This window comes from Cheilinus undulatus, linkage group 3 (genome assembly GCF_018320785.1).
Source record: "Cheilinus undulatus linkage group 3, ASM1832078v1, whole genome shotgun sequence".
Taxonomy (NCBI): Eukaryota; Metazoa; Chordata; class Actinopteri; order Labriformes; family Labridae; genus Cheilinus; species Cheilinus undulatus.
In genome coordinates, this window is record NC_054867.1 from 34,467,145 (window position 1) to 34,491,018 (window position 23,874).

The following is a 23,874-nucleotide window of genomic DNA, read 5'->3' on the forward strand; positions in this document are numbered from 1 at the left end:
TAGGAAAAAATACAAGAGGTCGATAGAAAATGGAAACTTTACTTGAACGCATTGCACAATCTCAGATTATGAAGGTTGCTACAACATTTAAGTTTGTGCATAGTCACATACATTCAAAGTGAGCAGAGAAACAGAGAATTTTCTTTAAAGGACAGAATAAAACAAATATAAAGGAATGACAAACAGTTCCCACTGAAACATGAAAATGTATATTCATTCAAAGTTCCAGTCAACCAGAGTGACTTTGTCACTGCTCTCCGACATTCATAATCGCATACAAATGTCCATTCATCAAGTCAGGCTCACAAACTGACAGTAAAATAAAAAAAGAGTTGCACCCATCAGGGGTGGTGAGAGGATATGGCAGATTTTTGAGGCTGGGTCAAAAGAAAATCCTAAAACCTTTCAGCTTCATAACAGGATGAATGTCACTATGAGGTTATCAAGGGGGATTTTAATGACCAGATTTACTTTATTTTAAATTTGGCAGTAATATCATGATTGGACACATTACATATTTGAATTTAGGCATCATTATTACATCTGAATTTCTGCTCATTACAGGCTTGATTTAAGCCCTGAATCGTGGAGGTAAAGCTATGGATGACATTGTCCTTACAAATCTAAACTCAAAGTTTAGTTCCCCTAGCTGAAGTAAATAGGATAATCAGGCAGTACCCAATGACAAAAAGTTATCACTGGATACAACCACAGCCTCATCTGCCAGTCTTCCCTTCTCTCAACTCATTCTCTCAGGCACATCAGACTCTCCAGGTGTAAGGCACTTCTCATCTCTCGCATCATCTCACACGCATCATTCGCGCTAGCTTGCTCTCTCATTGTCTTGCGCCCTGTCTCACTCTTTCGTTCACCGAAGAGGTGTTTGGGTTTAATTCTCGGGATCTTTGGATGCAGCGATGCCTGGTCATCTTCACATGATTATCCAGCCAATAGGAGCATATTCAAATCCCCATTGCAGAGTCATCTCAGCCAGGGGTCGAACCAGCCAGAGCCTCCTTCATCTTAGTGCGGGCCAGAGCATATCGCTGCACTATCTGCTTCACGTGTTCTTCTTCTTCACGCTGCAGGATGCGCAGGAAATTTTTTAACTCAGGCATGGAGAAGGCATGCCACTGTAAGGAAACAAAAATGCATGAAAGTATTTACAGTTTACCCTTTTTTAACGATGAAACACATGGTGTGGATCTTTGGTTCACATGCCAATATTGCACTCACATTGACTTCTCCAGTTTCATTTTCTTTCAGAACAAAGCTGAGGACTTTCTCATTGGGCCCAGCACACAGACGCAAGCGGAGAGGGCGTTCATCATCAGACAGCTTGCGTACATACACTGAATGACACAAACAAGAACACTCAATTTAGAGGACAGCAAACTGGCCTTTGAAAATTAGACAAAAGTTTAAAATTATAGTGGAATTAGGAAAAATTCCCCTATAAAGACAAGAGACAAACACTTCACTGATTGGATGTAAAATAAAGCAAGGTAATACCTTGGTCATGACGCTCGCTGCGCTCAAACAGAGCAAACTTGCCAGGATTGTCCACCACAGTAAATTTTTTCAACAAAGCCTCAATGACCTCACGGGCAGAAGTGCGTGAGCTGATGTGCAGGTGTTTGGAAGCGTCTTTTGGCAGGTAGAAGGAGGTGCGGCGTTTCACCCCGCTAGCCCTCCTCCCTCCAGCATCTTGACTCCCTTTCTTTGGAGGAGGCACTGACACAGGTCGTGCCAGCTTGAACTGAACTTTAATGAAACCGGTGTAGGAGCCATCCTTGTTCTGTAAAGAAACAGAAAAGTTAACCTGAGGGTATAGCCACCTTCAAAATCAAATACATGTACCTGTTATTAATCAGCACCACTCACCATATTCATAAAGAGATTGCTGTTGATTTGGGCGTTGTATTCCTTCACCTTCTGCTGAATATCTGGAGTTGTAAGCTCCTGCTTCCCCCATTCGATTTGCTCATCCTGGAGAGGACAGAGAAGAGTGGCAGTGTTAGACCACCAGGTGTCAGTGCTTACCTCTAAACCACAAGTGTGGCTAGAGCAACCCAGGCCTTACACCCAAAATCTGACAAGTACAATGAATGAATACTGGATATGGCTTTAAATTGTGGTATTTACAATCTCTTATTTTGTTATAGTTGCAGGGAAGTTCATACTTTGCTAAGTGTCATTAAAAATAAGACTTAAGAGCTGATAACTCTTTAAACTAAGTGCCTTTCACACAGAAAGACTTCAACACAGATAAATATGGTAATATGCTTCAATTTGCCAGTAAATGAGAAGAACTTAAAGGTTTTTCAGAACTTGTTTGAGAGTTTTCACTTAATGCAATTTTATCCTTTGTTGGACAACACTATCTTGTAAAAGCTGCAATTCACTGATGTAAATTTGATTTAAACAAGTTCCTTGAGCAAAAATGATGTTTATTTAGGAATAGATTACAAACACCCCCAGTGTGCAAGGGCTGTTAATCAACTTTCTGTTAGGCCTTTCCAATTCTAGCACTGAGCACCAGTTGCATCAGACTCGCAACTTCCGGACAACGAGGCAAAACGATGATGTCAGTGCTGGCCAATCCTGTTTGGCTGCTCTGATTCTCTGTGAAGGAGGGGTTAAGAGAGAGAGGAGGGAGAGTGTATGTGCAGCTGTTTGCAATGGCTGCGACCAACGGTTTTGCATTGCATTCCTTAACTTGGTATTCATGTAAAAATAGACTCCCCTCCTCAGGCTCTCACGAGTGGGAGAGACAATGCCCCCCCTTGTTTTACAGGCACATCCTGTGAAGTCAGCTGCCTCATCAGCCACACTCTCCCAGTCATGTTTCTGTCATGCACATTTGGCCTCCAGCATCTGCAGCGCCATTGGCTCAATTAGGTCTTTTCCTGGGTCTACTAACCAGTTGGTATTTCCTGTACAAAGAGGAACTGAACTCTGTGGGAGCACAATTTTACATTCTCACTGTACTAGAGCTAATCCCTACAGTTAGGATAGGGTGTTTCCTAAGAATTATAATCCTGTGAAAGCTATTCATATTTGCGCTGATATTTATACTGATCTTTATACTAAACAAGGTCTTTTTCATGCATCTTTCACTTAAATTAATCTGACTACAACCTGCTTCCATCTGTGTGCAAGTTCCCCTGTTCCTGCTGGTAACAACCCTGGCAAAGTTGTAAGATCTAGTAGACCTCTGAAAAGGCTTTGCCAAGCAGCAAAGATCAATGGATGAGATCCTCAGGCAAATTGAAAGACTGTAAAGTTAATATATTGCTGTTAAAAAAGTCAATAAATCAATATGAGGGGCAGCTTGGGCTTCTCAGTATGGTAATAGACAGTAGGGGGTAAGCAAACAACATCTGTGTCTCTACATGCCCACATGAAGGAGGGTCATATTAAAATGCAATTATGAAAATAATAACAAAACCAGGGTTTTTTTGCACAGAGGAGGAACAAAAGCAAGAGTCACACAGTTTCTAGTACCTACATCTGTTTCCCACCAAGAAAACTGATACATGAGTGGGTGTGGGGAGACAAAGGGAACAGAAAATGAACAAATCCAAAACAATTCATGACTCAATTCTGACTGAGACATTAGGGAAACAAAAGTGGGTGTAGGAGTGGAAACATGAGATGCGGGTTTGCGTCACATAACATGACTTTCTGGTTGTTCTCAGCAAGAGTTCAGCTGCAGGTCTGAGCTTGTTACAGTGAAAAATAAAAGATGCTTTTTAGTGTTTCCAGGCCAATAACATCTTGGTGAAAACTTATTCTTCACTGTGCTTATAGCTGATATGCATTTTTATCATAATAAGCTTCCTCAATACCAGAGGAAGTAGAGCTCCAGCCTTTGCAAGTTACCTTGGATACTATCTTCTAGTGTCTTTTAGTAAACACAATGTAAATGCAACAACATATCACAGCATATGATCATAAGTATGTCTTGGTTTTGTACAATAGTTAAAATAAATTAGTGAACAGAAGTAACAATCACAAAGAGGAACCAGCCATCGCCCTCTCATCTGGTAAGACTTCCCCTTTACACTGAGGAACTGACTTGTTTTTCTAAAATATTTTTTTACTTTAAACGTCAACATTTCTTCTCACCTTCTTTACGTTATTAAGATTAACGTTAGCTTTCCGGGTTTTAGGGAAGAAAGATGTCCGGGCAGTGAAGTACTGCTCAAACTCGGAGTCGGAGTCCTCCTCACTGCAGTAGCCACTGCTGGTGGAGCTGCCCCAGGTCATCTCGAAAGAGGGGGTTTTGTCCGAGCTGCTATTCTCGCTTGACATGCTGACTACGGTAATGAACGAAACACTCAAGTTAACAGCCGAAGTCAAACTAAAATGACAAAAAAACTGCTGGGTAATAAATCACTCTTTGATGGGTACACAGAAAACGGTCTTAACGGCAGCCTGGAATGTTCTAACGGCTTTCGGCTTATCGTAACGGTTAATTAATCTCCAAGACGATAACGTATCTCGAAAGCGCTTTGATAACAACGATTTAACCGATAAAATCCTGCTAACTTACTGTCTCTAAGTTTATCAACCGGCCACGTTTCCACTACAAGACTGTCTGTGTGAGAAACAGGATGTATTCAAGCCCCCGCCCTTACCGCTCTCTCTTCCTTCCCCCCGCCGCCGAGGCCCAGCCCATGTCCGTTGACTTGAGATTAGAAAATACACAAAACCACCGGGGCAGCGCGGGATTGGCCACCGGAGAGGAAATGCTAGAGACCCCCCCCCCCCCCCCCATTTATTGCTGATGCTGGCTGCCCCGGATGCTGATGCTTTCCCCGCGGAATATATCAAGACATTATGTTGTGATAAGGCTGTCTGGTCACACCACAGAGCACAGACCACATCTGAGTTTCATTCATTTCTCACATAGTACATCCTAACAATACTAAAATGGCATTCATTTCAAGCTTTGAAGCCATTTAAAGTTACTTTCTTATTTTTTTTTTTTTTATGAAGTTGTAAAAAAAAAAAAAAACAAAAAAAAAAAAACAAAGACCCTCAGATGATCACGTTGTATGGAAGAGATAGGCCAAACAGAAATCTGAAGTGCTATGGGTATGTAGAATAGGCCTGAAAACTGAAGGGTTTGGAAAATCATCAAAGATCAGAAGAGGGGTCAAGAGAAAATATATGAGGCCAAAAATCCTAACTTTTTAAATGCTTAGTAGGCCTTTATCTTGTAATATTTTATCCTACAACTCTCATAGCACCATGACTGAAAAGATTACTCTCCAGGCTGTTGTATTCTAAAATATGATTTGTTCACGAGAATAATTCACATGACCCTTTCTTTAACCACCAGAGAGGCTGCACTATAATTCATTGGCTAACAGTATGCTTCAAGAAATGACAGGGCCCAGGGAGTTTCCCCTAACAAGTTTTTAGTTGTTTAAAGTGTTTCTTTGTGAGCTTATTCGAGGAAAATGTTAATATGCCCAGAAGGCCTATTGGTTGTTGTTACATTTAAGGCAGGACAAAGGCCTGAACTTAAAAGAAAGAGTGTGAATTTTACTTCTGAGTGGGATTTATGACACTGTGACTTTTCTTTTTCTCAGAAAAGATCCATCCCCCGTGAATAAGGCATTTACTAGCACTGACTCCCGAATCTTAAATTGTTACAGTCACACAATATTATAGACTACTGTCACTAAGTACCGTATTTTCCGGACTATAAGTCACACTTTTTTTCATAGTTTGGTCCTGCGACTTATAATCAGGTGTGACTTATATATCAAAATATATATAATTTAACTTGTTTTTTAATGTTAATTCATACTGACTAACATGCACAAGGAGTAAACATTACCGTCTACAGCCGCGAGAGGGCGCTCTAGGCTTGTAACAACTATATGCGATATGCTATATGCTCCTGTACCACTGAAAAAATTAACTAAAATGGTAATCGAGCAGCAGAAAGAAAGTTTGGAGTTAGTGAGAAACTTGTGAGGGACTGGCAAAAAGCAGAAGTTACTCTTACTGCAATGAAGAAAACAAAGAAAGCTAATCACGGGCTGAAAGCAAGATGGCCAGAGCTGGAGGAACAAGTCCGCAGATGGGTGCTTGAATAACATGCTGCCAGGAGAAGCTTGTCAACAGTGCAGTTACGTCTCCACGCCCTGGTAGTTGCCGAGAAGAGGAATATGAATGACTTTGCAGGCGGGCCTTCTTGGTGTTACCGCTTCACGCAACGCAAGCGCCTCTCTATCAGAGCATGGACAACGGTGTGTCAGTTTCTAAATAAATGCGACTTATAGTCCAGTGGGACTTATATATGTTTTTTCCCTCTTCATGATGCATTTTTTGACTGATGCGACTTATACTCCGGAGCGACTTATAGTCCTGAAAATACGGTAGTCATTTTTTGTCTTTGGCGATAGATATCTCAGCAAGGGGAGACAGTATTTAGAACATACACTGTAGAAAGGATTTGACAAACACCGTGCGACATCAGTCATCTGCTTACAATAGGCAGACTCCCACTTAGCGCGACTAAGCCCGACTTCCTGTCAGCTAGCTAGCTAGCATTCTGGTTGACATAAATGTAGCCTCTGTCTGTTGAGCTATCTGTCAATCAAATGAGATGCGCCAATCAGCGCGAAGTGAAGTTTATCCTAAATATAATCCAAACGATCATGGTACTAAAAAATTCACCCCCGTACAGTAAGAGCACAATAAGACAGTAGCTAATGAGGCAAGTTTGGTTTTTTGAACCAGGCTGTACAACAGTTTATTTCGAGTGTAAAAACCGGCTGTTTAACAGGTGTCCAGACAGGACTTCTGGTGTTCCTGCAGCCAGCCAAGTGGACACCCGCGGTATTGCAATTTTTTGCACTTCCGCATTGGCTTCATTTTTCAGGACCGCAGGTTGCCGCTTGATTTAGAAGCATTTTCCTTTACATTTGCAGAGGTTCCTTATGAACAGACAGAAATCATTACATCAAACATTCTGATGAAAAGGAATCTGCAGGTCTGAAGTTTTTGTCCACTTGTGTGCACTAAGACTGCACTTGCAGCAAGAAAAGTTCTAAACAAGTAAAAGTTTGATCGGTGGTTGTTTCACATGCGTTTTTCAAGTAATGTATTTAATGTGAGAAATTAGTAAATAAGTGCTGCTTCTATCTAGCAATACTTTTATGATGGGTGGCTTGTTTGAGTCTTTTTTTCCCCAAAACAAAAAGCCAAACATTTCCTGTTAACCTACTTCTCAAATGTAAGTGTTTTCAATTTATGACATTTTAGGGTTGTTTTACATTTTGGGCCGGTAGCAGAAACACAGAACAAATGTTAGGAATGCACAATATTATCAGCATGGTATCTTCATCTGCAGATATTAGCTTAATGAGTCAACTGTCTGTATTGACAGATAATAGAATTTCTGCTGATACTTGTAACTTATTAATGGTTGTAAATACTAGGCTGTGTCAGGTCTAAATATCAACCTATATTGGTTACAATTATTGGGCTGCATTAGCCTATATTGGCTGTAAATATAAGTATATATTGCCTGAAAATATCAGCATATAATGGGTGTAAATATTGGCCTATATGGGCTGTAAATATCAGCCTATTTGGGCTGTAAATATTGCCCTATATCGGCTGTAACTGTTGCCCTATATCGGCTGTAAATATGGGCCTTTTTGGGCTGTACATATTGGCCTATTTCAGTTGTAAATTTCAGCCTACATTGTCATTAAATATCGGCCCATATGAGTTAAAGATATTGGCCCATATAAGCCAAATATTGGCCTAAATTTGCTGTAATAATAGGCCTTTATTGGCATTAAATATCAACTTATATACGCTATAAATATCAACCTATATGAGCTGTTACTAATGGCCTGTATTAGCTATGATTATTTGCCCATATTGGCGGTAAATATAAGCCTATATTGTCTGTAAATATCAGTCTATGTTGTCTATAAATATCAGCATATATTGTCAGTTAATATCAGCCTATATTGTCATAAATATTGGCCTATATGGGTTAAAGATATCGCCAGGGATCAGCCAAAAATACTGGCCTATAGTGGCTGTAAATAAGGGCCTTTGTTGGCATTAAATTATATCTTACAAACGATATAATGGCCTGTATTAGCTATGATTACTGACCCATATTGGCTGTAAATATCAGCTGTACATCCAAATAAACTTGCAGGGGTTTTGGGCAGGACCAACAGACAAATGCCAGCTGAAGTCTTTTTCTTTGTTTAGCCTTATCATTTGGACTTCTCAACATGTGTTTTAAAGATCAAAATTACAGATCTGGACAACACTTATATTTCAGTATCAGCTAAAATGAATTTGAAAATATCTAGAATCAGAAATTGTACATCCCCAACAAATGTCTTTTGGAATGTTATACTGGGAAATAGTAAAAAGCCATCAGTTTAAACAAACACCGCCATTTTCAAAACAATAGAAGCTATAAAGTGAAGAAAGACAAAATCCAGGTTTATAGCTTTTGTAGGAAAAATCTTATATCTGTAAACCTTTATCAAAAATGAAGTCTTCTTTAATTTCTGCTGGAAAATGAACATAATTCAAAACTTAAAATAAACTGTTTGAATTTATGATTACTATGATTTGAAGGTTTATAACCACTGTCTTAATCCTTTGTTTCTCTTGAACATCCCACCCACCATGTTCCCTTTGCTTGTCTTAGGTAATAACACACAGGAAAACATTACAAAACACAGAAGGCACCTTTACTGCAGGCGCTAAAGTTAGGAAAGGATCTTTCTATCACATGTTAAGGAGGTGGTTATATTTGACGCAATAGTTTAGGCTTTCAACACAAGTATTGACTAAGATATGAAACAAGGCAAGACCTAACGCCCTTCAACTGTTCTGACATGATCATAATTTAACCCAGTCGTTTCCATTGGCAGATACAGATAAAGTCAAGCCCTTCATCCCTCACCAGACAACCATAAACATAGGATAAACACTAAAGGAAAGAGTGTGGCTCTTTTCATCATGCACTGTTGTGCATGTGAAGTTAAGGGTGAGATAAGACTTCATATCATAGTAGTTGTGAAGACTGGTGTAGAGTCACTGTTGGCATTACATTAACCTTAAAGTCCTATCCCATAAATGTCATAACAGGAACCCCCTGTCATAACTTCAGGTCCCAGGGAGGGACCACAAGCTCCACTTTGGGGATCACTGACAACCAAAAATAAAACATTTAAGTGCTCCAAATCTTTTTGTCTGCAGCATGATTTTGTTCTACAATTTTTGTTTTTTTTTCCACATCTCATTTCTTTTTTTCATATGTCATTTCAAGATTTAACTGTGATAATTAACATTAGTTTTGGTGACATTTTAAGATGAACCACATTTTGTTCTTGTTTCTGGTTCTTCCAATTTCAGTGTGTGCTGTCATGATGTAGAATCAACATGAAAACTATAAAAACCTTACATTTCAATACTTCAAGCTTATGTTTTAGTAGTTGTTATTAATCTGTTTTAGTAGGCCTGTTGCCTTACCAGATTGTTCCCTCAAAACCATTAAAATGCTGCTTGACCTGACAGCCAGTGTTACTGCATATAAATAACTTCTCTAACTCATTGTGATGACTCAATAATAGATTCTGTGTTGAAAACAAAATCATATAAAAATCATTCGTTTTAAAAAATGTCATTAAAATCAATTCACCATGTACTATCCTCTCCATTTTTTTGTGAATTATGACATCAGCTCATCAGGGGTTGTACTAAATTGCTTGCAGACTTTCTGGAGATGTTCCAGCTTGAAGGGGCATTCATGTGAGTCTTCCCAGCCTGGAACTAGTTTTTCTGATCATTTCACCATGACTACAATTAACACCACATGCAAACACAGGTTTGTTCCACCTGTTTGATTACTGCATGACAACTCATCTGCTGTGTAAAAGGTCAGCGCACAACAAAAAAACTGGTTCTGCTAAGTCTCTGCTCACAGCTTGTTGAAGTTTTTAGATTCCTGTCTCCATTTTGATAAGCCACAGCTGCTTGATAGGGAGAGAATACAACCTCCTACCACGAGACTGAACAACAACTTGCCTTTAGACTTGACTTACCTCTTTATGCAGTGTAGGATATACTAAAGTGGTAGTTAAGAGTCATACTGTGGTATGATTTTAGATTCATGACAGACAGTACACAAATCTATCCCTGAAAAGCATTATCTAAGGATATTAGATCCTGTCTGATTTGTCACCCATTGATGGTGATTACGGTCTGTTTTTGAAGGCAGGTTGTATTTATTCTTTTTGGCAGGGCGTCATGTCTGTGTATTTATACTGTGTACGCAGTGTATTTGTATTTCACACATGTAAATGGGACAAACAGCAAGCTTAAGGGCTATGCAAAAGATTATTTTAGAGATCAATTCAGCAAGCAAGAGCTTACATCATGTGTTGTCTGCAATGACTCATATTTCCTCTTCTCCCTCAAATCTTAATACTTCCCATTATAAATATAATGCTGCTCATTGTTTCCCTCCTTGGTGCTTCCCTGTGTGATTGCTTAAAGCAAAGATACAGTACAGTGAGCTCTTTCAGAGCCAGGATACTTTTGGTTAAACGTGAGCAGATAGTGATGTCGTTGAAGAGTGTATACTTTTTTTTCCTTGTAAAAAGGTTCCTGTTTCAGGCTATTTAACACATGTTAAATAGCAGATTATTCATTAAATAAAATCAGGTAGCACATAATGTAACATACAAAAGAGGCCTGTAGAAGCAACATTTTCTCCAAATGAATCATATTAAATGTGAATTGTAATGACATTAGTTATTTTCAATGACTGAGGAGTGCAGAGCCAAATGCTAGGTTCCTTACCACATTTGTGTCAGTTTCTATTGTGTGCTCTACAACACATGTGTGGTCAGACACAAAGCCTCGGTCCCAGCTGCAGTCCAAGCGGATCAGTGCGCGGCAGCGGTAGTGACATGTGAACCTGCAATCTGAAAAAAAGAAAGCCACTGAGTTCAGCTGCCAAACATCTTAATAAAAACCAATTCTTAATGAGCGATGGCTTCCTTTGGCCACTAACAGCCTCATCAGACTACAACTTTATTGTCCTAAAGCATAGGTTCTCAAAGTGCGGCCCACGAGCCAATTGCAGCCCACAGAAACATTTCTGGCAGCCCGCAATTGTTAAGACAGGAAGCAAGGTACACTGAAACTGACTGTTTGTTCTAAATAAGTTCTTACATATATTCTGAAATGGACTGCACACAGGACTGTTATATCCCAAATTTGACTGTAGAGGGCAGAAAACCCCAGGGATTTTGTGTGCATTACAATGTTTCTCAAGGTTTTCTCAAGTTTTGCCAGGCTTAGCCTCATTTATTAATTAAAATGTGTTTACTGCACATTACTGGATGCAGACCAATAAATGTAAACTGTAGAGATGCAAACTGGTCATTAAAATGATTACAAATGGGATTTTTTTTTTCAATTTTTTTCTTCCTTCGGCGGCCCTCAGTCCAATGTTGGGTTCCTAAATTGGCCCTCAGCTATCAAAAACTTCGAGACCCTTGTCTCAACCCTTGTCCTAAAGCAATGGCACCATGCTGAACTAAACAAGTAAATCTTGTCCTGTACTGTCTTCACGACTGTGTACGAGTTCAAGGCTGTTTAAGAGGCAGCTCAATGAGTGCTAATCATTGCTAAACAGAAGCGCTATCTGCGATGAGAGGGTTCTTTTACTCTAAAAAGAAGAAAACAAAGAAGAAACGGCTACAGACTTGTCTATATGTATCATGAAGACAGTGTGGACTGTCCATCTACCAAACAGACTTTGAGGAATGAATGTGGGAACATTTCCAGAAAATGACCTCAGTTAGCCTAGCTAAATAAATACTGTCATTTATGTGACATTTTGGTCAGCTTCAGGATACATGTTGTTGGCGTCAAGTCAGACTGTAAAACTAGACAGTAGATGCAAGAAAATTCTGACATACCAATTGTCAATGTGGATTGTAGGACATCTGTATTATGTTTAAATTATTTTTGGGCCTTTTTGCATTTATTACATAAGACCGCTGAAGAGAAGGACAGGAAACATGGGGGGAGAGAGTGGCAGAAGACCAGTGTGTCAAGAACTGTAGCCTCCATACACAGGCGCCTGCTCCATCAGTTGAGCCACACCAGCGGCCAGCGCTTCTACCTTGTTAAATATGCCACACTAGATGAGTGTTTACCTGATGAACATTTATATTAAATTAATGCACTTCAACTAAGCCTGAACAGTAACAGCAGTCATCCTCAGTTTTTTACAACAGAGCTTTTAGAATGATCATCAGTGTGTTTTGTCAGAGCGTGCACTGTGCATTGATTGTGGTTTCATAATCATATTGTTGTTAAGTTGCTACTTTTGCCCCGCATACTAAATGCTTTAAGCAAAACCACAGCTAGTTGTCAGTGGGTTTCAATCGATGAAAAGGAAGTTCAGGGTTTGCTGCAACTCTAAAATAAGCCTGAAGTAAATACTGAATCTAGATAACCAGCCACAAAAACCACTTACACAGTAGCATACAAATACTCAAAAGCTTTTTCACTGCTGAGAAATTCAACATTTTTAATTCGTCTTCAGCAGGAATTTCCCCTTAACATTTCTGCAAGGTGCCAGGGTAAGCCAAGGTGAGAAAAAATACATTTACATCCTGTGACCGATGAGCAACCAGCTCAAATTTTGTACATGTCATGAGGCGCTTCAGACTGTTTTCTTCCCACCAGGTTGTACTTATCACACATGTAGGGATGGAGATCGTTAATTTTTTTTTCATATTGATACCCTTATCGATACTCCTTATTGATCTGAGTCCTTATCGATACTTTTATAGTTTGGTGGAAAAACAAAATGGAGACAAATATTTACACTTGAGTGGTCTTAGCTGAGTAGTGCTTGAGTTAAAAAGCTGATTCAGTCTGTAACATCTATTTTATATCCCTCATATATAAACACATTCTTTATATTCATAATTGTATTTATTAGGGTTTCTCGTCAAAAACTAAATTTTCCCATTTTTATGAGACATTTTAACAGAACATTACATATACAATACAGTTGTCTAATTTACTGAGGTTACCTGAACATATCATATTTTCGTCTTTCAGCTAGTTAAGTTCGCCAATTAACTTTAATTCTGCCAATTCCACTACGGATTTATACACTAGATTAATGCTTTTAACAAACATGACTTGCTACAAGTTTTGGGGCACTTATCAGCATCTATCTGAGCAGATGAAGGAGAAAACTGTCCTGAAGCAGCTAAAAAGAGGGGTATGAGAGCCTGTTATTCTCAGCGCAGGCGCATATGAGTGCATGCATCTCGTCTCATCAGCGCCTTTTCTCCTCAAGCTGACAGTTGAAGGTACCACATTCTGGTGATGAATAATGTTGATGTGCTTTTAGTTTATGTTCCCTTTGAAAGAATTGATGTATGTTTTTACAACAATTATGTCTTAAAATGACATTACGTCACAGAGCCTATGAGACTTGACAGCAGTATCGATAAGCCAAAACTTCGCTGATTTTCGGGTATTTCAAAAACACAGAACCATGTCCTTATGGACCCGGGTCTCGATTCCCGTCCCTAATTACATGTAACACTGAAATAAAGGTAGACATTGTTCATTCTGGCATTTGTCTGCCATTTCCATGCTGTAGCCTACTTTTTACATCATGTCTTGACTCCCCATACCCCCCTCCTAGCAAACAGTAAAGGTATCACCCTACGAAGTGCATGTGTAAGTCAACTTATGGAAATGGTAAGACAGCATGTCCAGACATTTTCTTCAAATTTTCAGAATTTGTTTCCATAAAGGCTAAGATCATTTTCTTAGGGTAAAATAAAGTTTGAATATTTTGCCTTAAATGCAGCTCATTTATTCCTACAAAAGACCACATGAAGACAATTTCTATAAACAGTCATAAAAGCCATGGTTACAGCCAAGTACAAGCTGCACCTACATATGTGGCTAAATCTTTGACCAACTTCCTGTCTTGCACAGTTTCTGATCATGCAAATGCTCGAAGGCAGTCACACAAACATCCTACATAAGCTGACTCACTGACACACCGCAGGCTCTGCTTGTAAAGGCCCCAGATGAAGTCTCCACACAGGTCACACCATGTTGGCTGGGCATGGCTGCAGGGCTGGAAGTTGTGCCCCTCTCCCTTCTCTTCAGGGATATGGGGGTCCTGGGAGCTACTCAGAACTCTGATGATGCCAACCCTGCTCAGCAGGTCTGGGACCTTCCCTGGGCTGATCCTCAGAGCGTTCGTTCTCTCCAGGCGAGGAGGCGAGCAGGGTGAACGTGAGCCAGTTAGCTCTATCTGTTCTCTATTCGTCCTCAGGTCCCGGAGCTCGATGAACTCCTCCCAAGACATTGTGTCACTTAAAGATCCACTTCCTCCATCATCACTGACAGGTGGAGAAACAAAAATATAGTCAACAATACAAATACTTGAACATACCGCACAACTTTAAGATGTGCAGTATGTTGTGAGTTTTGAGTTTTTCCCATTGGTGGATTAATGTTCCTTGAAATAATATAATTACAAGTATGTTCATGATCCTGAGAAAGCTTCAGCATGATTCGGCACTCTACACCAACACACACTGGTTTTAACAGATGACCTCCACATCACCCTAATTTTAAGATTTTACCAATTACTTTTAAAGCATGTAGTGATCTGGCTCCAGCTATACATCAGAATTATTAATGCCCTCTGAGCCAGCCTGCAGCCTCAGATCCTCAGGTAGGGGGCCTCCTGGTTGTTTCAAAGTTGAGGTTTAAAACCTAAAGGTGACCCAGCATTTTCCATCAGGGACCCTCAATTTTGGAACAGCCTGTCTGAGGAGAAAAGGCACACAGAATCAGTGGCATCTTCTCGATCTCTTCTTAAAACTCATTTTTACAGATTTGCTTTTATATGATATTTTCCTTTATTTGGTTTTTATCTTTTTACACATTTTTACCTTCCTTTTAATGAGTTAGCATATTTCAGTTCCACTGACTTATTTGCCTTTATTCTATCAACCTTGATTTAGTTAATCACCTTTTTGTGCTCTTTTCGATCATTATTGCCATCCTCCCTTAAATACTTGTTACTTTTTTATTGCTTTTCATCTCTATACCTTTGCTATTTTATTTATTAATTTAACTGTTTATATTTCTATAGCTTATTCAGTCTTGTTTTTTTTCCCCTTTATATTTTATGTTTTTTACTAGCTTTCATTTTATTTTCTTATCACATTTTACTGCCTTTAATTGCTTTTATCTCTCTTGTGGTTTTTATTCGTCTTTGATTCTCTTTTAATTTCTCACATCTTGTTGAATCTTGGTCTTCTTGGTCTCAACATTTGTAACTGCGTTCATGTGTTGTCTGGGTTCCTATGGTTCTTGGGGAACCTATGATGTCTTAGTTTGCATGGTATCTCACTACATCTGGGTTCTTGATGTCTTATGATGCTGTCGGGTCATTATCTTGATCAGGTTTTTGCTTAGGTTCTTTAACTGTGTGTGTTCTTCTGATGACGTTTGGTTTTCATTTGTTCTGTTGTCTTTATTGCTTTGCTTTTCTATTTGCTTCTGTACATGTGAAAGCACTTTGTAAACACTTGTTTAAAAGAGCTAAAAAAAATAGTTATTATTATTATCACACAAAGTTGTCTGTAAAGGGGTAAAAAGTTTATTTCAAATACCTACCATCACTCATGCGCCTTTATTTTATTAATGTTAACACTGTGGGTGAGAGTGATCCTCAGAGTTTAGATAATGTTGTCATTAAATATAGCACTGCTAAGACGTGCAGCAAGCACTGCTCAGTCTGCTCCAACTCTGACTGGAGCAAAGCCCAGGAGAGCAAACATGCAGGTGCTGATATTATTATGTGACATCTAAAGAGGGTCCATTTGGCCTTTCAGGGGCCATTTCAGTGGGTGAGCCAGACTGTACAAATAAAACTTAATTTCTTGAATGAACATTTTACTTCAGTAAAAGTATTATAAGCTCATTTTACTTACAGCATCAAAAGCGAAAGTCGCCAAACTTCTATTTTATGTATTAGATGACTGCAACATATAAAAGAATATTCAAACACTTTTAATCCAGTTATCCATAAACAAACATTCAGTTCCTTAATAAAATGAACAAGTTTAGTAGGCTGACTGCAGATGTCAAAAAATGTCAGTAGCCCATGCTGTTATTTATGTTTTTTGGCATTTTCATATATACCGTAGAATAAAGACCTTTTTAAAAATTGCTTGTTTTACATTGCCCTCATAACTTACTCTATATTATGTAATAACTGGTTGTCTGCAAACCAGTTCAGCAGGGTATAAAATGAGACTTGGTATGAAGCCATATGTAATCCCCCAAAGTCTAACATGCTCATGTAGCCTGTAGAATTCGCTTTTTTCTCCCATTGTGTCTAAAAGTCACTAGTTACTTGGCGCACTCAAGGCTCGTTGGAGCAATCAGCTAATCGTACGTTAAATCAAGCTACAGGCGTTGTCAATTCAACTAATCACTTCTGTATCTGCAAAGTCAAGTTAAATCAGTTTTACTTACCAGAAGTGGTAAGGAAACAGCCCCGCGGCCTCCGCTTTGTCTTAAGACTTCTTTCATGCTAAGAGAAAAACTTTCCGCGGAGATTTTTCTGTGCGTTTCCAAGTAACGGAGGTGTGCAGCCTCGGCTACATCTCTGGAAATAATCTCTCATCCCCGGCTGGTTTCAGAGAGACACCGAGTAGAACAACATGCTGTTATGTTATCTGTAACACCGGTGTTACGGCGATATCTGTGCCCTCCTCAGGATGGTACTCATCTATTGATTCAGTCAGCGTGTTGCAGGAGGAAGCGGAGTATCATAAGAGAGAGAGTGAGATGAGACTAAGAAATACCGACATCCGGAATGTTTTCACATAGGGGGAGCTGCTTCTCTGAGGCCTGAGCACAGCTGAGGAGGCGTGTAAAGCCCCCCTCCCTCAAACCAGAGTCTAACCACTTTCTACAGTCTTATGGTTCAAACGTGTAGTTAGTTTCATTTACCACAGCGACTTAAACCGTATATAAAACAGAAAAATTTAACTGCACACAATCGTTATGCATAATTCTACAGTAACCCATGTTCCATATTTTCACAGAGAGGCCAGCACCTCTCCAGAAAGTAAACATACTATACACTCAAGGAGGGTAAAGTCTGAACATTAACCAGCAGGAATATTAACCAAGAGGAGAAACCACACAACCCGACCAGAGCTTTTAACTGGGTAAATAAGTGACCCAGTCTGATAGTTCAGGTTCTGTACTTTTGTTGATAATTTAAAATATCTACAGCCTTTCTTGTCCAAAGCACTAATCAAAAACATGAAGAGGTTTTACTTACTGGCACTGGAGCATATAGGATCTTTTGACAAATAGGAAGTAAATAAATTTATTAAAAAACTGTGGCAAGAAATATAAATAATATAGTAAGGAACCTAACACTGAAACAGGAAACTAAGTTTTCCTGTTTAAAACGAAAGAAGTTGTTCTATTTCATGAGGTGGAGTCTAAATGTAAACTACATAAGCAGATGTGTTGTCTGTCCATGTCCTGGCTGTCTTTCTCAGTTGTTGATCTGTAGGTCCTTCTGAATCATCTCTGTGGCTTTAGCCATCAGCTGACAGACTGTCTTGTGCTTTGGCCAGTGCTTTACCTGACATTCTCTGAAAAAAAAAAAAAAAAACACTTTTAGCACACAAAGAAGGCTTGAAATTAATGGACTAATTGTATTTTTTAAACAAAAGATAGTGAATTTTATTGATCATTAGGTCCATCTATTTGTCATTCCACCAATCTGTCTATCCATCCATCTAACTATTCATGACTGTCCATCTATCAGTCAAACTATCCATCAGTCCATTTGAGATCCATGTAATACTTTTTCCATTCATCCATTAGACAACTGATCATCCATCCATTAGTTAAATGATCCATTAATCCATCCAGTCATCCATCCTTTAGTTAACTGAGCCATCCATCCATCCATCCATCCATCCATCCATCCATCCATCTATCCTTCCATCCATTCATCCATCCATCCATTTGCCAACTAATTCATCCATCCATCCATCCATCCATCCATCCATCCATTCATCCATCCATCCATCTATCCATCCATTCATCCATCCATCCATTCGCCAACTAATTCATCCATCCATCCATCCATCCATCCATTGGCTGCTCCATCCATCCATTAGTCAACTGATCCATCCATTTATTCATCTATCCATCAGTTCAGTGTGTTATTCCCCTGGTAACAGACAAATAAAATAATAAAAATAAAAGCCGTATAACCGCAACATTTATTTATATTCATATTAAGTCCTACCTTTGACAGTACCACTCTCCCTGACATCTTGAGCACCTCTTGGTAGCCTCTTTCCCACAGGATGCACACTTCGGTTTCTCAGGTAGTAAACTCTCCATCACATCTAAGTTGTACGTCTGGGCCAATCTAGAAAAGATATAAAATCATTTTGATAATAAAAGTGTTGTTTGTTTTTCCATCTTCAGTACTAAGATTTGTGTTTTTCATCAATACCTCTGTGCCTGTAACCTCAGGTCACTTTCAGATGGGTTGAATGTTTCCTTGACTTGATGCTTTGCTATTGCTTTCCACTTCCCAGAATTCTCTCTGACAATGCTATTCCACATCTCTGGGATCTACAGACAAAGCAGTGCTTAATGTAAGCATACAGACATGCTGAAGCTGTGCTAATAGATGTGTGTGTGCATGGATATGTACTTGTTCTAAAATTAGCTCTTTTTTTGGCGGGTCGGGGTCTGTAACAGCAAGATGAGCCAGGTAACGCTGCAGCTGCACCAGGTTCGGCAGCTGATCAACCAACACCTCAGTCAGAAAACCTCGTAGCTGTGGTACACGAACATAGAATTAACAATGTGGCAGCAAGTATAACAAAGTCAGAGGTCATCAGAATTTTTTATGTGAGTTAGGCAGACTGTACAATACAGTGATGACAAGAGGACATCTAAGACTCTCTGTTTATATAATTAATGCAGCAGGAAGAGGATGAGAAAGCCTATAATAGAAGGAAACATCTTCGTCAAAACAACCCTTGGAAGCTGAATCTGTGTTTTAAGAACTTGGAGGACAATGATCTGGCACTCACACACTTCCTGTGCTTCAGTAAACAGATAACCTACAGTAGAGGAACAGGAGGTGATTGATGATATTTAAAGTCCCACTGGTTATCCAGTTACTGAAGCAACCTTAGTATCAAAGAATGGTACAAATCCTGACAGGTGCAAGACAAAGTCAACCTTTTTAATCATGGAATACCTTTAGAAGCTGGCTTTTGTTAAAGTTGTTGAAGTCATACTTCCTTTGGCAGTCTTCTTTCAGCAACAGATTGTAAAGTGAAATCCAGACTTGACCATCAAGTTTTGTCATCATTAAGTGATTCTCAGGAGGAATCTTCTGCCATTTTCCATTTATATACTTCTCCACCACACCTTGAAGGAAAGATGCACATTTTACTTTTTTCAACACACCATTTGAGGATGATTTGTGACAAGAGATGTGATAGTTGTACCTTCTTTACGGCGACTCCAAGGACAGGCGTCAATCAGTTGAACCAATACGCACGGCATGTTGTGGGTGCACAGCATGCGGGTGATAACACTGATACTGGAAAAGAGAAAACATATACTTGACTTCTGTCAGCTTTGAAAGCCAAAATATTTATGATTATTTTGTCAATCAACAAAAAACTAATATGAAACCATTGTAATGACGAACACACTGGCAGTTATCAAGCAGAACATTTACTTAATGCAGGTTTATAAATGTATTTATTCTTTTTTTTTTCATCATAAATGTGTTATCTGTGCATGTAGGAGTCTTTGTCAAACAAAGAGACACTTTGAAGACATTAGCCTGCAGCTGAGACATGATCATATCAGCTCATATCATTTGAGAAGAAGGGGTTTACATTTTTAAACAAATACCAGTACATCAAATGTATAATTTTGATGCAACTTAAATTACAATGCTCCTTGTGTCAACATTGGGCTTAGTGTGGGTTTTACATCATAACTTAAGACATAACTTATACATAGCTGGTGCAACAGGCCATGCATCTTTCCATACCTGTCAGTGTGATCTGTGATGTAGCGCAGCACAGAGATGGCCTTCAGGGAGATTTCAAACTCCATTTCAGCGCTCTGTGACTGTAACTCCTTCACCAAAGAAAAAGAAAGTTGTGATTTATCCATTGATTTAGAATACCTCCATCTAATGTTCTGGATACTGTAACCAACAACAACCTAAATGTGAGTCTCTCACCTTTTTGGTGGACACAGCTGTGCTCCCTGACAGCTTTTCTTGCCCGTGAGTTGCAATGCCTTCCCTTGTGGCTTTGCTGACAAGAAGGGTGAGTTTGCGGTGGCAGTAATCCACCAAGTCAAGAACAGCATCATCAGCTGCCTCACAGGAATCCTATACCATAAACCAAATTCAGTTATGACTTCACATTAGGCTAAACCTCCTTAAAATGGATTTTATGCTTCAACAGTGGGTGGTTTAATAGAAAATTCAGGAGATAAATTTCACCACACTGACCTTATGAAACATGATTGTTTCAAGCAGATTAATGATTGTGGCTTCATGGCGGATCTAAGAAGAACACAAAACATCAGCTACAAGTGCTGGAAAATCATAATTTAAATCTTAATTGGCACTCACCACCATGTAAAGCTGAAATGTGTTCTTGGGATTAAAGTCTTGCAGCTGACATAAGATGGGGAAGATTTTGTGTTTCCACACTTCAACAAGGATCATCTCATGGATCAGAACAGGTACCTAGAGAAAAAGATGAAACATGTTTATTATAACTTACTATTATTAGCAAAATTACATGTAGATTACAAGGTACAACAAATTTGTTTGACAATCCTCTGAAGGCCAGGCTACTGTTCTTAATTGAACATCATATATAAGAGGTAGCACTTACCTTTCCATGTGACACTAAGAACTCTTTAACAAACTCATCATGCGTGGCAGAAGCATTCAGTATCGCCTGCATGTTAAGTTTCTCGATGTACTCGTGCTGTTTGAACCACCTGTCAATATCCAGAGACAGAGAAATCATGACACAGCACCTTTAGTAAACTTCAAGTCTTTTATTACCTGTCTGTTCCCTGTTCCTTAATTTCCAATCAAAGTGGAGATGTTCATTTAGTTTCATCAACCACATATCCACAATAAGGTCTTCTCTCAGATCCTCAAAGCTGAAGCTCAGAAAAAAGATTCATAATGTTCTTATATTTCACTCTTTCTAGTTAAAGACTGAAACGTTTGTTCAAGGTTTCTTTAACTGACATTGATCAAAGTTGCTGTCTTAGCTACAAAGTGCTCCCCAAATAAAACAGAGAGGAGAGAATTATCAGTGGTAAATCACAGAACACAATAAGAATACAGTACAATATGGAGATGACCTAAGCTCTAAAAGAAATACGAGTTAGAACATAAAAATAACAATCACCTTTAGTTCTGAAGTTAGAGGATAGGATGGAGAAGGTCAAGATTAGATGATCTGAGTGGGCGAGGAGTGATTTATGGAACAAGGAGGTCAGAAATGTGATGGGGGGGTGAGCTTGTGCAGAACTTTATATGTGAGTAGCAGGATTTTGTAGTCGATTCTAAATTTTACTGGAAGCCAATGGAAGGATGCAAGACTGGGTGTGATGTGGGACCGGTAGCTGGTTTGAGTTAATAGTCTGGCATTCTGAACTGATTTTAAACAGTTTAGAGAGGATTGACCAAGGCATATGTATGAAGAGTTATGAATAACCTAGATGGGAGAAAATGAAAGTGTGTATGAGTAGTTTCAGGTCTGAAGGTGAGAGCATTTGTCTTATTTTTTGCAGTGTTTTGTAAATGTAGAAAACAAGTCCGTACAAGTTTTGTGATGTAGTTTTTAAACGTAAGGTGTTTGTCAAAACCTGAATCTGGGTTTTTACCTCTATCTTTGATGTAAGAATAATGTAGGATAATAAACTGTTCAACTGATGCAGTGAAATGATGCGGTCCAGTACAAGTATTTCAGATTTATCATGGTTAAGATCGAACAAATATCTAGTCTTTGATAGAGGCCAATCAATTCTGGCGAGATGAGAGCTGATTATGGGAACGTGGATTAGCTGAAAAATAGTCTTAGTATCATCAGCATAAGAATAACATAAAACACCCTGACACTGACTGTACAGACTGCCCACACACCAGAGGACCAGAGGAGACATGATTGTTCATACAAACTTTAAAATATCTGATATTCAAATAAGATTGAAACCACCTTAAGGCCTTGCCAGAAATACAAACCCACTTATTCACTCTGTCCAGTAACTTTCTGTGTGCAAAGTAAAATAATGTAAGCATCCACAATAAAATTAAAATGTTGGGCAATGATGTGTTGAAAAATCCTGGCTTTGTTTAACAGCATTTGGGGAATACTAAAAAAATGAATTTTCACATGGGGGCTAATAATCTTGTCCTCATTTGTACATGATAGTCTGGGAGGCAGGCAGCTCCTTCCAAGTATATTCAAATTAATGTTTCCACACCTATGGCAAATATAAAACCATATTAAGCAACATCAAGCCAAGTTAGATTGGCTCTAACATGATGAAAAGGGTAGCTATGACAAGCCAGGTAGCACTTTGTCGTTAACAGGAACTGATAGACTAGGTGTGGTTTTTAATCTAACATCAAATAAACAAAGAACATCAATAATGCTAATGCTTTTAATTTAACATCATTAATAATAAATTCACGACTTGAGTTCACAAACTGTGAGCGAGCCTTTTTTTGAAACTGAGAGAATAATTTTGGTCATGGTCTTGCTAACGTTAGCTGAAGCTAGCTGGTTTATATTACCTTGTCGATCCCACTTCTTTAAGAGAGAAAGTTTTCAGACTCTGAACAAATCCCTCCGCTTCCACAGGAAGGATTACAGACACTTCCATCCTGTTTTAGAGATTTACTCCGCAAACGCTCTAATGAATAGAAGATGTCGTTCACTTTACAAACTCGTTAAGTTGTTTCGAAGTTAACTAATGTAAGTGATACCCACTCGTCCTTCGGTTGTTATGGTTACTGTCAACTGAGCACACACGGAGTAGTACCTCTTTGCCGCCAGAGGGGGGCGGGGCTTCTCCAAAAACAGCAACGGTTGAGGCGGCCAAAATTTGGAGGAAGTATTACAACAGCAGTACACTGAAAAATATAAGCGAAGGCTGCCAGCAAAATATTCTCAAAGTATTTTAGGTAAAAGGATTTTCAATGTATAATTTGCATGTTAATGTTGGTGCTAAGTAGTATAAATGGAAAGTGGTAGTAGGCTATGTTTTACAAGCTGCATGTTTAATAACTCTACATGGACAAAAAGTATTAGGTCACAGCTGTTGATTATTGAATTCAGGTGTTTCTTGTTGCAATAGGTGTATACAATCAAGGACCAAGCTATGCACTCCCCATTGACACCTTTGCAATAAGATGGCTTATGAAATTTCACCCCTGCTGGATATTCCACAGTCAACTGTAAGTGATATGAAGCAGAAGCCTTTAGGAGCAACAGCAACTCAGGCATGGAGTGGAAGACCGACTTAAATCACAGAGCGGAGTTGACAACTTTTAAGGTGCAAGGTGTGCTTACCATGCCAATGCTCTGCTGATTCTTCAGCTGAAGAGTTCTTACCTACTACTTGCATAAAATGAAAACAAAAACTGTGCAGCAGGAGCTTCTAATACTTTGGTCTGATGCTTTC

The 23,874-nt window shown here is 39.0% G+C and overlaps 2 protein-coding genes across 4 annotated transcripts; both read right to left on the reverse strand.

Annotated features, from left to right (window-relative positions):
• Positions 1-25: 25 nt before the first annotated feature.
• On the reverse strand, positions 26-16,961 carry LOC121507126 (ras association domain-containing protein 1-like). Of its 3 annotated transcripts, XM_041783302.1 has the most exons (8): positions 16,615-16,961; positions 14,716-14,895; positions 14,110-14,462; positions 10,870-10,994; positions 1,885-1,989; positions 1,513-1,798; positions 1,237-1,352; positions 26-1,133 (listed from the first exon to the last, which is right to left on the reverse strand). In XM_041783302.1, exons 3-8 carry the CDS (start codon positions 14,426-14,428, stop codon positions 987-989), a joined length of 1,098 nt encoding a protein of 365 aa, XP_041639236.1. In that variant the 5' UTR covers positions 14,429-14,462; positions 14,716-14,895; positions 16,615-16,961; the 3' UTR covers positions 26-986. The 3 variants fall into 3 exon arrangements, with proteins under 3 accessions (XP_041639236.1, XP_041639235.1, XP_041639237.1); XM_041783301.1 differs by lacking the exon at positions 14,716-14,895 and having other exon boundaries at positions 16,615-16,960; XM_041783303.1 differs by lacking the exons at positions 10,870-10,994; positions 14,110-14,462; positions 14,716-14,895; positions 16,615-16,961 and adding an exon at positions 4,132-4,615.
• A 563-nt stretch (positions 16,962-17,524) lies between these two features.
• On the reverse strand, positions 17,525-23,097 carry zmynd10 (zinc finger, MYND-type containing 10). Its single transcript, XM_041783745.1, has 12 exons — positions 22,985-23,097; positions 21,063-21,171; positions 20,795-20,911; positions 20,672-20,725; positions 20,396-20,548; positions 20,201-20,289; positions 19,644-19,738; positions 19,391-19,563; positions 18,836-18,961; positions 18,632-18,753; positions 18,419-18,544; positions 17,525-17,753 (listed from the first exon to the last, which is right to left on the reverse strand). The coding sequence occupies exons 1-12, from the start codon at positions 23,071-23,073 to the stop codon at positions 17,654-17,656; spliced, it is 1,353 nt and encodes a 450-aa protein (XP_041639679.1). The 5' UTR covers positions 23,074-23,097; the 3' UTR covers positions 17,525-17,653.
• Between the last annotated feature and the right edge of the window lie 777 nt (positions 23,098-23,874).